The sequence below is a fragment of the Taeniopygia guttata genome, chromosome 3, assembly GCF_048771995.1.
Source record: "Taeniopygia guttata chromosome 3, bTaeGut7.mat, whole genome shotgun sequence".
Taxonomy (NCBI): Eukaryota; Metazoa; Chordata; class Aves; order Passeriformes; family Estrildidae; genus Taeniopygia; species Taeniopygia guttata.
The window spans coordinates 58,374,265-58,387,216 of record NC_133027.1 but is presented as its reverse complement, the minus strand read 5'-3'; the positions used below and the strand labels follow the sequence as shown (position 1 = coordinate 58,387,216).

Sequence of the window (12,952 nt, the reverse complement as noted above, 5' to 3'; positions counted from 1 at the left end):
CAAGAATTTTTATCTTATTGCAAACAAAAATATAAAAATACTTACCCCGTTATCTCATAAAGTAGTGTTGTTATATATAGGCTTATTTTTTGTTATATAGACTTGTTTAAGTCATCTTGATGACTTTTTTGTCTGACAGTGGCAGAACAGTCAATGGAACATGGCTCTGAGGAGCAAGTGCAATGTCTGCCCTGACAGATATGCTGATGAGTACCCCTGTTATGTTCAAGTTTTTTCACCTGGTATCTTTAGGGTCTTATTTCCCTCAATGTTTTAGTGGGACTAAGGTCCTTAACAGCAAGTTGATAATTTGTCTTCAACAAAAAAAACTCTTTTTTTTTTTTTTAAATTGATATTCTGCCTATTAGGTTGATAGTTTTGATTGATATTTAGTCTGTTAGGTTCTGTCATACCTGTTTAATCTGCAAAATTTGTTAAAAAAAAGTCTCTTTGATATTAAATCCAAAATCTCTTTGTTTGTTCTTTAAATGTGCTGAGGAAGGCAGAAAAACCTCTTTAATATCTAATGTGTGTAATTCTTGTTTACTGAAGTAGAATTAGGTAGCTTATTAAACCCTGTGGAATCCATCCAGGCATTTCATGGGCTTGAACAGAGGACTGTTACAAACTTATTTCCAGTGTGCTTAATCTACCTATTTTTAAAATCAGGTTTGGCAGGAGATAAGTGTGGAAGCTAAGCATGTGAAAGATATAATGAAAACACTGGAGAGTTTTAAACTAGACAATACTCCATTGAAAGCCTCACAACAAGAATTACCAGCTCATGATGCAGAAGTCTGGTCTTTGCCAGTACCTGCTGAACGTAGGTAAGAGGAAACCTGAAGACCTAAATTAATATTTATCAGGACAAAGTATGCTTTGGCTTCAGCCTTGAACAGCTTCAACCTGTTGTGGTGCAATTTTTGTTCTTGAGCTTAGATGTGTAACACTCACACCAGCAGCTTGACACCATTTGTGGTGAAGGAGGTGTCAGGTGAATGTTCTGGGGTTTTATCTTACATAGTCCTGACTAATTTCAAGGTTCTTCCCCCCACACACTGTTGCCTGCCTTGTTTGGTTTTTGGTTTTGAGTTTTTATTTCACTTTTGTCTCTGTTGGCATTAATTAGCTGGTTCAGGATGCTAAAGATATTGTTCTGTGTGTCTAGTGGTTTTTGTTTGGTTTTTTTGCCTTTTTTTTTTTTGAGTAGCTATCTGACCAGGTGCACCGGAGGTTCTAACACATGCCAGTGGTAGCATGAGGGAGGGGACAGGAGTACTTGCAAAGCAGGCACAGAACTCTGCATTTTAACAGAAAGTGACTATTAGATTACTTTAACTGTATTGTCAAATTATTGTTTGTTTGTTAATTTTTTTGAGCTCCATTTTACTTCTACTGATGAAATATACAAAGCAAGGCACTTATTTTAAGCAGGTGGATCCTGAGCTTGTGGCACAGGGAAAATGGATTTTTAGTCATTATCTGAAAGTATCTGTCTTGTTTCTGACATACAGATTTTTATCTTGAGCAGTTTGTAACCAGTTGATTTGGTTGTGTGGTGCTCACCAGTGGCTTTACACTGAGGCTTTTTGCATATGTTACAACTAATTAGACCTTCGCCAGGACCCAGGAAGCGTCAGTCTGCTCCGTGCAGTGATTGCAGAGGCCACAATAATCGTGTGAGTGCAGCTGTCAGAGGCTCTCACCGTCCCTCCTCCCGGAACCCCAATGATAAAGGCAAGGCAGTCCGCAGCCGGGAAAAAAAGGATCAGCAAAATAAAGGAAAAGAGGAAAAGGTAAACTTGAAAATAACTTCATGGTGTTGAGAAGCTCAGTTGTGCTTTTTTACTATTGAAAGGATAAAATGTATTATAAAGCGTACTAGAAAATGACATGCCTATAAAATGTTTCTTCTGTTCATGTCAGCGTGCTGATTTGAATCTCACCTTGTAAGGTGTCTTTTCTTCGTGCACAGTGTTGGTTATGGATTAATTAGAAACAAACAATTGCTCTGGGAAGTTGGGATCTGGTAAATGTCTCTGAAGGTGTATGCCAAGAGGATGTTTCCAGGCTCTTCTTGGTGGTTCCAAGCAAAAGGTCAAGAGGCAACAGGCAGAAACTGATGCACAGGAAGTTCCGCCTGAAGATGAGGAAGTACTTTTCTACTGTGTGGGTAACCACACACTGGAACAGATTGTCCAGAGGGGTTGTGGAGTCTCCCTCACTGGAGATACTCAAGAACCTTCTGCACACAGTCCTGTGCCATGTGCTCGGTCTGTTCCAGCCTGACTCATTCTCTGATCCTGCAACTTGAAGGCAGTTGTTTAAAGTGATATCACTGAATTTCTCACTGGACATAGAGCCCAGTGGAGCTCATTCACATGGAACGTCTTTGTGATGTAATTGCTTTGAGTATAATTTAAAGCAAGATTGACTTGCCTCTTCCAAAGCATATCAAGATTTAATTATTCCTTAAATGAGACCCTTGACTTTTTTTTTGTTTATTTTTTTTCTTTTAAGCTGTGTTGCTAGCCACATACTCTCTTCAGTTGTAAACAAAAAAAACCCCAGCATACTTGAACGATGATCAGTTCTTGGTGATCAGAGTTCTTTAATTTTTGCTTTGTGCTCTGGTCTCCATAAATTTAGCAGGTGACCAAGGTAAGAGACCATATGGAAAACAGCAGATTCATAGTTTTCCAGGGTCTAAATAAATCAAATATCCATGCAATAGTTTGTTAGCTTCAGCAACCTTAAGTTGTGATAAGGTGTCATGGCCTGTGGAAGTAGTATAATCTACAAGGATGGAATTGTTTAGCTGTATAAGCTACTACTTTTATTAGGAGCTAAATTAGATTGCCTATGAGTGATAATCCTCGCTCTATCAGAATATACCCACAGAGAGACAGGATAGGTCTCTTTTTCTCTTTTACAGTTGTTCTGTCATCACCAGTGCTTGCTGTTAAATGTATAAAACCAGGGTATGTCTAGTGGATTTTATTTCCTTTCAGTTGCATGGTCTCTGCTGTTTGAGCCCTTTCAGCTATGTAACTTCTTTGCTTCGACTCTGCTGCAGAGCTGCTTCTCTGCTGTTCATGTCCATGCTTCTGTATCAGTTAATTAGCTCTGGTTTTACCCCTGTGGTCTTCCTGCAGATCACCATTGCTCATTCTACATATGGAAGTCATGCTTAAATTGTTTTTGTGTCCCACATACATGACATATTTATGACACTTAGAGAATTTGAGATACTCTGTGTGACACTCTGTGGTCCAGTCTTGCACACAATTTCCCCCTGTTGTGTCTTGGATAGTTTCAGATTTCTTTGAGAGAAGAGGCAGAAACTCTTACACTGGGATAGGTGTATGCAGTTTTGGTTAGGTACCAAAGCAAAGAAACTGCATCAGTACAATATGCTGGCTTTGGAGAGAAGGAAATGGAACTAGGGCAGTAGAGAAATCTGTGTGAAACACAGCGATTCATCCTGCAGTGCAGCTGTAATATGGATACTTCATAATTTTCATGCTGGTTTATGTTGCCACCTTCTAAAAGTATGATGCTGTTGTGGACTTGTAAAAATTCATTAGTAGCATGACCATTGTTATGTATTTACACTGTTATATCCTTTATATGTAGAACAAATCCACATCTGAGATTTCAGAGTCTGAACCAAAGAAATTTGATAGTACTGGATATGATAAAGATTTAGTAGAAGCTTTGGAAAGAGATATAATTTCTCAGAATCCCAACATCCGATGGTAAGTTTGAGTACTGCTGCTAGTCTCTTGAGTTGTTTTTGTTTCCTCTCACATGATATGGCAAGAATTAATTATTTTAACAGATATGTACACATATAAAAAATACATACACGTTTTCCTTACTGATTTTAAATAGGCAGCTTAACTTTTTATGTAGTTGAATACTTCTGGAGCTCAAAATATTTTTTTCCACACATAGATTCATATCATAGTTTGGGCTGGATGGACTTTTAAAGATCATCTAAAGCTTCTCAAAATTTTGTGAGAGTCCTAGTACTAATTTTTGAGATATTCTTTTGCAATGTAAAAGTTTCTCATTTCTGTCAGTGTCTCTTCATTTGAAAATCTGTCTTGCTACTCTGAGGCATATCAACACAGAAAACTGATTAAAAAAGAAGCTATGTCAATGTAGGAACCCTTTGAAATGTTGCTGGATGTAATGTGGCCATTAGTATAAAATATAACCCCGTGCCAGTACCTTTGTATAAACGTGTTAAATATGAAACCTTATATAAAGCTTGTTTTGTGTTCCAAATATTTCCAAGCTTAGGTGGTTTTGTGAGGATTTAATGAGCAAAAATCTTCTGGCAAATAAAGTAGGCTTTAAAAAAAACCAAACAGTCCCACAGAACACTTTGTGTGCATGCAACTGCCTTGTATTTCAGTTTAATATTTAAATATATGTTTTGGTTTTTATATCAAATCTTAAATTTCGACTTCAGATTTTAAACTAGTTCTTCATATAGATTTGTTCTGAAACCAAAATATTACTTGGGTACCTGCTGATAAGAGGAATGCCCTGAAAGTTACTTTCAAGGAAATAAAACCAACCTGTAAGGTATCTAAGAATTAATACTTTTATAACTCTGAAAAAGAATTCTAAACATTCTGTTTAATTCCACTCCATTTACTAGTCTTCAGCAAGTTGTTCTTGTGACAATGAAAGAATGGTATTTAATGTTTCAGGGACATCCAACCTCTCAGCAAAACAAGAGCATAATTGGTAGTTAGACTTAAGTTTAACCAACCTGCTTTCTTCTCCTTGCCTTTCTCTGAATACTGACAGTGGTGCTCTAGTGAAATAGTTTGTAGGGTTTTTTTGCTTTTGCATCCATCTGGAGTCTGCCAGGCAGATGCCAATTGTAGCTGATACAGCTTTTGCCACTAGAATGTAAACAATTCCGGAAAACAAATTAGATTTATGGGAGAACCAGTGCATAGCAATAAGTTTAATTGTGCAGTTTTTTGAGCTGTGGAGTGATTCTTTTGCCTCCTGTCTGAATCTGTCAAACAACTTTCTATTTCTTGTCAGGGATGACATTGCTGATTTAGTAGAAGCCAAAAAGCTGCTTAAGGAAGCTGTAGTTTTACCAATGTGGATGCCAGAGTTTTTCAAGGGGATTAGAAGACCCTGGAAGGTATGGAAAAATCTGCTCCTGCGATCATAAGTAGGATTTTGAGATTGGATCTTGGCAGAACAAGAAATTTCAAATGTTTTACAGTTTAAATAAATTCTTCCTGCATTTTAGTAACAAGATTTATTGTAAATAACAACAAAATAAATATGTCAGCCAGATACCTGCACACTGTCTTCAGCTAGGTGTTTGTGAGTAAGCCATGATACTCATTACTTACCTTTGAATAACTTTTCAAGGGAAAATTTACATCCCGTAGTACTATTACACTAAATAAACTGTAAAATCCTCTGTTTTGATTCCTGTCCTAAAAGTGGCTCTTTTTCATTTTTATAGGGTGTGCTGATGGTTGGTCCTCCTGGTACTGGAAAGACTCTCCTAGCAAAAGCTGTAGCCACTGAATGCAAGACAACTTTTTTCAACGTTTCTTCTTCCACACTTACCTCAAAATACCGAGGAGAATCTGAGAAACTTGTTCGTCTGCTGTTTGAAATGGTGATTTAAGTTTCTGAACACGAAGATAATGAAGTAGAATCACCTCTGGAACAGTGAAACCTTACCAAGGTTTCAAACTTATAGCATACATAAACAACTCTCCAAACTTCAAATGCTTGGGGCATTTCTCATTTGTCCGTTTGCATTTCAAGATTATTCCTAAATGGATTTATAAAGGCTGAAAAATAGGTTGTTTTTTATTTTTGGGGTTAGCTTGCTACATTAGAGATAGCTTACTATAAGCTGGTGAGTGCTGTGGAACATAGTTGAATGGCTATCTAGGGATGGCATTAATTGCTTTCTGGGTGAGAACCCCATTTAGGCTGTGTGTTTTGTTGTTTTTGTGGGTGGTTTTATGTTTGTGGTTAAAAGAAATGGCCTTCCAAACTGTAGTTGGCTTCAGAGCACATAATACTTGAAATAATATTCAGGAAATAGCTGTCTTTTTTTTACCTGTGTTGCCAGATGTGTGTGCTGTGTTTGCCCAGTACTGAAGGGGACAGCAGAGTTACAATTACAGTAATCAGAAAAGGCAGGAAATAAATCTTTTACATTATAGTTTGTTAGGCAGGATATCAGCTCATTAATGTGATTGGTCAAAAATGCAGATAACACAATGAGCAGCATTTCAACTGCTCTAATACAATAGCTTTTATTATCCTGGATCCTTGTCTTTAAATGCTCTTGTTTTCCAAAATGTCAGTTACTTTGCAGTTGACATATCTCTTGGACAGGTTCCATGTCATGATGTCCCAGCTTAACATCCATCCTAGCTTTAACTGAAATATTATTCAAGCATTCTGTGATGACTTTCACAGTTTTAAATGTTTCTCCTAATGTGGGAAACTGCCTATAGCTCATGAAATGTTTATTTATAGCCCTAACAGCTACGGGACTTTGCCAAAAGCCCTTCTACCCAAAGGCTGTGAATGAATGCACAGCTGCTCTGTACCTGAGTGCTGGGGTCCAAGAGAGGGAAGGGTGGGGATCCTTTGATACCTAGAAGCTGAGGTAAATGCATCATTGCTCTGCTCTGAATATGCTGCTACTTCTTAAGTGGGAGTGAACTGCTATTTCAGATTCTGGTTTATCTTTTGCTTTCTTCAGGCTCGATTTTATGCCCCAACAACCATATTTATTGATGAGATAGACTCCATCTGTAGCCGCAGGGGAACTTCGGAGGAGCATGAAGCCAGCCGACGTGTGAAGGCAGAACTGCTAGTTCAAATGGATGGTAAATAACCTGTTCACTGGGAACTGCTGGATGGGAGGAAACTTGAGGGACAAAAAAAAAAAAATTGAAAACTTCATTCTTCAGAAGCAGTTTTTCAAAAGCCTTACATGAAATTGGGGTTAAAACCTACAGATGACATTATTTAACATTCTTTTGGTCTCTGAGTTATGATTTTATATTAGTGACCCAGAATAAGGAAGATTCAGTGGAAAATACAATATTTCAAAAGACCTGCTTCTCTCAGTCTTTGCCTGGCATATCACTCACTTCTTCAAAATTAAGTAAAAAGTGCTTCAAAAGAACTGTTACCTGTTTCTATTTAAACTTCAAAGGCAGTATTACACTTAACTTCTTTGGGATCTCTTTTTCTCCTAAAAATACAAGTAACAATTGAAGATCTTCTGTTTTATAGAAGTGGTTGGGAGAGCTTTCGTTTCAAAACACTGAGTTCACTACAGATATATGGCTAAAATTTCACAAATCAATGAAGTTCAAAAGTAGGTAACAATGCAGAGTTGCTATAGAGGCGTCCATTTTATATTCTGAGGAGCGGAGAGAAAGGAACTACTGAGAAGTGCTAATCTATGGACTGATTTGTGATGGAATTCTGTGAGTCAGAATATTTGCATATTTATTTCTCCTCCTCTGATGTTGGTACCCTTTTATTTTTGTATTTAAAGAGCAGCAGAGCTCTAATACTGTTTTCATATTAAGTATGCATACAATCTGATTTTATTAGTAAGAACTATTTGAATCCTTTTACTTAGGCATTAATAAATTGTTTTATATGTAGACTCTCAGGCAGACTAGGTACAACAGCTACCCCACAGCCCAATCCTGTTCTAAGCAAAAACAGTAGATACAGAGAGTAGCAACTTCAATAAAATTACCTTCTTCCTGTTGTAGCAGATTCATAGTGTTTAGAAACCGAGGTGTTCTATCTGTCTGTAAGAACTTGTGATTTAGTCCACCAAATTTAAACATTCACTTCAGTAGTTTGCACTGTCCTGTTGTACATATGAAACCTTTGGCCTGGTTTCAGAAGTGAAGACACCTTGTAGAGGAGTCATGCTGCTTTAGTGTGGCTGTTGGTGAATGCTGTGGGAGATGTTGGGTTTTGGTCTGGTGATGGTGTTGGGCGTTGTTTTGTTTCCTCACAGGCTGCTACAAGATGTTGGTGTGAAAATTGAACCACTGTTGGAGCAGAAGTACAAATAACTCTGGTGTAAAACCATTCTGGCCATGATAGAGAGGAACTTCCTAGACTGAGCAGAACACTGTGCCCCTGCTGCTCTTTAAACCAAGCTTCCATTTATGCTTGCAGGCTGTCATAGAGATGAAAAAGCGAACTCTGTTGCGCTTGGTGATTCTATTATGCTTGGGCTCATTAAAGTGCAGTAGAATACAGTTCTGCTTTAATACTGCAGAAGTGTTTTCTCTGTACATGAAATTTCAAAAAAACATATGTATATTTTACCTCCTCTTTTCTCTACTGCAGGTGTTGGGGGGGCTACTGAAAATGATGATCCTTCTAAGATGGTCATGGTACTTGCTGCTACTAATTTTCCTTGGGATATTGATGAAGCCCTAAGACGGAGACTAGAGAAGAGAATTTACATTCCTTTACCATCAGGTATGAAGAATTGGGGAGAGGATAGTTAAAACTTCTAAAATCTAAATTTTATCAACATTCCTTTAGTTTTGGTAATTTGGTTTAAAAATCTAATTGATATGTCTATGCAGATTCACTTATGGATTCAGGACCAGCTGAAATCTAAACATGACCATTTACTCTTGTAGCAAATAGAGCATCCTTTTACTAATTCTTCCCTCTTATCCTCCTTCAATTTATTACTTATCTTCAGAAAGTACATGGTACAGACTCAATTTTCTTTTCTGTGATTAGCCAAAGGTAGAGAGGAACTCCTGAAAATAAATCTGCGAGAGCTGGAACTGGCTGATGATGTTGACCTTGCAAACATAGCTGAGAAAATGGAAGGTTATTCAGGTGCAGACATTACCAATGTATGCAGGTAAGCTGACATTGCATCATTTGTGTTACTACTGCTGCAAAATTTGGGAAGACTGTTTGTAAGGTAGCCAGTTTACACGATTAAAGTTATTGGATAAAAATGGAAAAGTTGAAATACTGCATTAATATTTACCTAAATTTCCATTTGAAGAGTAGTTGCAACCTACTAATCTAATAAGCTGTGATTTAGGTAAAATTCCACCTTCTTTCATACAGACTAAATTCTATGCATGAGGATAGTCCAGAGGATGGTTAACTTTAACTTGTAGAGTTGCAGTCATTCTGCTTGGGTTGTATGACTTCTGCAGAAATCTGTATTTCTGTTGCCTGTGAGAGGCAACAGTGATAGAGGCAGGAATAACTAAAGTAAAAACATGGAGTTTTCTCCTTTCATGACGTGGAAAAGTTGGAGTCTGGTGTGATGGTACAAGCTGTGTACTGAGCACATTGGTTTTTGTAATGAGACTGACTAAAGTTTTCTGCTGCCTCCTTCATTTCCCTGTTTCCTCGGTACTGTTGGCATACAGTTGTTTGTGGCCTATTCTCTAGCCTAGATTCCTGAAATAATTGACTAAAAATATCTTCTAATTCTTCCCTTATATTTTCTTTGAAAAATTGGAAAGGGAAGGAGAGGACTGATCTGTTAAGAGACAAGTGTCAGTTGTCCTGTTTACGTCAAGACTTGCACCGGCACAGCTGTGGCAGTGGCAAGCTCTGAGACCTGCAGTACGGGACAGAGAGCTGAAGCTGCTTGAGATGATGCTGTTGTCATCTGATGAGCACCTGTGTAACGCTGCTTTCAGGCTTTGGAGGTGGCACGGAAGTGTGGCAGGGCAAGGCTTGCGCTCTTAGTTGTTCCAGCCCAGTCTGTCAGCTTTGAGCAGGATGAGAGCTGGAGTAAAAGCACCTCCTGGCTACTCCCTCAAACTCAGATCCGTTTCTTGCCTGGATTCCTGACACAGCTCTGCAGACACGTGTCAGCACAGCTGAGAGGGCAATGTGCTGTCCCACAGGGATGAAAGCAAGCAGCCTGTACACAAAGCTGCCACCAAACGCTCTGTCAGCAGGGTCACTGCAGGCTGAGCCAAAAGTATGGAGCCTCAGTAGAGTTTCCTGAACAAGCCTTGCGCAGTGTCTGGGAAAATAATGGTATGTTAGTTGCTCTGAATCTCTGTTGTGGAGATTTGTTTCATTTGTAGGTTTGTGAGATGAATTTCTAGTGTTCTTTTGATCTTTGGTTCTGCTTTGAAAGGAGTTTGTGCTAATAGGTTCATGTTGTATGAAAGAGTTTATTTGGTCAGCTGCTTTGTGCATTTTACCTGCAGTTTGTCTCCTCCAGTCTGTTCAGTGTTTGTTGTTTGTAATTAATTTTATACTGAATATCAATACACTTACTTTAGAAATTAAAATACTTGTAATATTTTTTGTGAATTTTATGTGTGTATGTAGTTGTGCACAATTACTTTCGATTTTTTAACCAAAGCCTCTTTGTACAAATACTATTAAACAAAAAAAAAAAAAAGGCAAACAGATTAAAAAAACATGAAGAAACATCTGAATCTTCTATTTTTGGCAGTCTCTGAAGTGATGACTGAGGTGACAGCAAGCAGAAATCCAGATGAACTGAGATTTGGATGTACATGGTTTGAAATCACTAAGAAAGTACTCGTGTTAACTTGAGTATTTGCACTTTGTTCATAGTGTCAGGAGAAATAGCTCTTGGATATGATTGTTTCATTTACATTGAGACAAAAAGATGTGGATGATTTAAAAGTGCTTTTTTATGGTTCAGGCTTTCAGGCTGTAAACAGAGTAAAGTTCAAACCTGTATACTGTGACAGTCCTTGCTAGTGACACAAGCAAAACATAAGAATTAGTGGACCAAGAGCTGTGGTTTACTGAAATTACCCTCCTATCTTAAAGGATTTGAGGTGAAGTCCAAAGTTTGCTGAGCCAGAGTGAAAACCAGTCAGAGATGAGAGTTCCTAGCAGTTAGCATATAACAATGGGGAAATGAAGATGAATCTTCATTTTAAAATTCCAGAAATAAAAAATACATCCAAATTGCAGATTAGATGTGAGTATGATCTAACTTTGAATCATTGTTTTGGGCGGACTGCCAATGTTGAAAGGCCTTTAGAACAGAACTAGCCCCTGCTGTGTCTTACAGTGGGTGGCTGCCTATGTTTTCACTACAGCTTTGGTGCTTCTCCAGGCACCAAGAGTGCAGTTGAGAAAGCACCAGGAGTTCAGTTTGGAATACTGGACTGTCATTTTCATAAAATGACTTCACAAAAGGAAGTGGTGGCAGCTGCACTTCAGTTCTGTCAGTGTGCTAAGGTATGATGGGCTTCTTGGTTGATTGGCTGGATTGTTTTTGCTGGACTTTCTGCTTTTTTTAACTTCTGTCTGGAAGCAAATTAGATGCATAGAATGTCCCCTCACCCCACTGTGTAACAGTAGCTTGTGGTTTACCAATGGTGATGTAACAGCGAAGCATGGTGATACTTGGCTGAGATAGAGTTCAACAAGGCAACCTTTTGGTTGTCCTGATATTTTAGTTCCTGTATTAAGAGATTTTAATTTGTTAATTTACACTGAGTATTAGCTCAGTTGGTCACAGCATGGTGCTAATAATATCAAGGTTGTGAGTCTGATCCCTGTACAGGCCATTCATTTAGGAGTTGTACTTGATGATCCTTGTGGGTCCCTTCCAGCTTCCAGCAGGAATATTCTGTGAATTGTTTAGTAAATTCCTGAAGTCTGACAGTTATGGTTTCCTTTAGTGGGAGGGGATGGTACTGAAACAGAGAATATACTCAAACCATTTTTCTAAATCCTTCTGGAAGACAAGGTGTAAGTTTTTCTCTCTTTGGATTCTCACCTTCTGACATGACACAATGTACTGTTGCGATATCACTAAGATTACACTTCCATCTTTTTTTTTTACTGCTAGGCAGATCAGCAGTGTTTTCTTGTTATTTTAAGATCTGTGACAATGAATTCAGCCTTCCAGTGTTATATAATTATCACCTCACTAGGTCATCATCTGCTTCTACCAGATTTACTGCTGGAAATCTACATGTAGTCAAACATAACACTAAAGAAAATGATACACTTGTAATAGCACTCAGTGCTCATTAAGGCCCAAAGTTTGAGGAGCTACATACAGAACAGATTTTGTTATTTAACATTTAGCTCTTGAGTGTGCAGGTTGGAGGTAGATACTGTTGACTCCTCTGCCTTTGAAGTGGGATTCCTGTTCAAACCAGGAAGTATTCAAAACACTCCAGCTACTCCTTCTATATCTAGGAGGAGTGAAATTGTTATTGCCTTGTTCCTGCTTAAAAATACTATAAACAGCAGCTACATCATAGGCATGCAGTGACATCAGCTAAACCATATGTAAACTATTGTCTTTACCTCTTTTGCCTAGCCTATCAATAATAGCTGTTCAGATATTTGGTGAGGATAATGCCGTGTTTGAAAACTATGGATAGCGTGGTATTGTAGGTTGCAGAAGCACTTGAAGATCTTCCCATAAAAGTTTACAGTTCTTTATTGACTCTTTTTGAATGCAGCAGCTTAACTGGAATGCTGTGTTGAGCCTTTCAAACAATTGAACTCATCATCCTGTATTTGAGTAACGATTTTATTTTCTTACCCTCCTGACTAGAGATGCATCATTGATGGCTATGAGGAGGCGTATTGAAGGCTTGACACCAGAAGAAATCAGAAATCTTCCCCGAGATGAAATGCACATGCCAACAACTATGGAAGACTTTGAAATAGCTTTGAAGAAAGTTTCTAAATCTGTTTCTGCTGCAGACATTGAGAAATACGAGAAATGGATAGTTGAGTTTGGATCATGTTGAGTTGTCTTCTGTAGAAGAAACCACCTTATGTCTTAAAACAGCTTTAGAAGTAATCGGTGATGTGTCAGTGCACTGCGTGCTCTTTTTAACTTTTGTAATTTAAGAGCAACAGATGTCTAAATAAATTTTTTTCTATAATGCAA

At 38.1% G+C, this 12,952-nt stretch overlaps 1 protein-coding gene across 4 annotated transcripts in view; it reads left to right on the top strand.

Annotated features, from left to right (window-relative positions):
- KATNA1 (katanin catalytic subunit A1) overlaps positions 1-12,952 on the top strand; it is a 25,390-nt gene extending 12,438 nt beyond the window's left edge. For 2 of the 4 annotated variants that reach the window (XM_030267993.4, XM_030267994.4), the window contains exons 3-11: positions 670-827; positions 1,613-1,796; positions 3,637-3,758; positions 5,071-5,176; positions 5,510-5,668; positions 6,776-6,902; positions 8,401-8,535; positions 8,809-8,935; positions 12,611-12,952. In XM_030267993.4, the coding sequence (XP_030123853.1) occupies positions 670-827; positions 1,613-1,796; positions 3,637-3,758; positions 5,071-5,176; positions 5,510-5,668; positions 6,776-6,902; positions 8,401-8,535; positions 8,809-8,935; positions 12,611-12,809 (1,317 nt within the window). In that variant the 3' untranslated portion in view covers positions 12,810-12,952. Of the gene's footprint in view, positions 1-669; positions 828-1,612; positions 1,797-3,636; positions 3,759-5,070; positions 5,177-5,509; positions 5,669-6,775; positions 6,903-8,400; positions 8,536-8,808; positions 8,936-9,557; positions 10,084-12,610 lie in introns of all 4 variants that reach the window. The other 2 variants (XR_003959333.4, XM_072926927.1) reach the window with 2 other exon arrangements.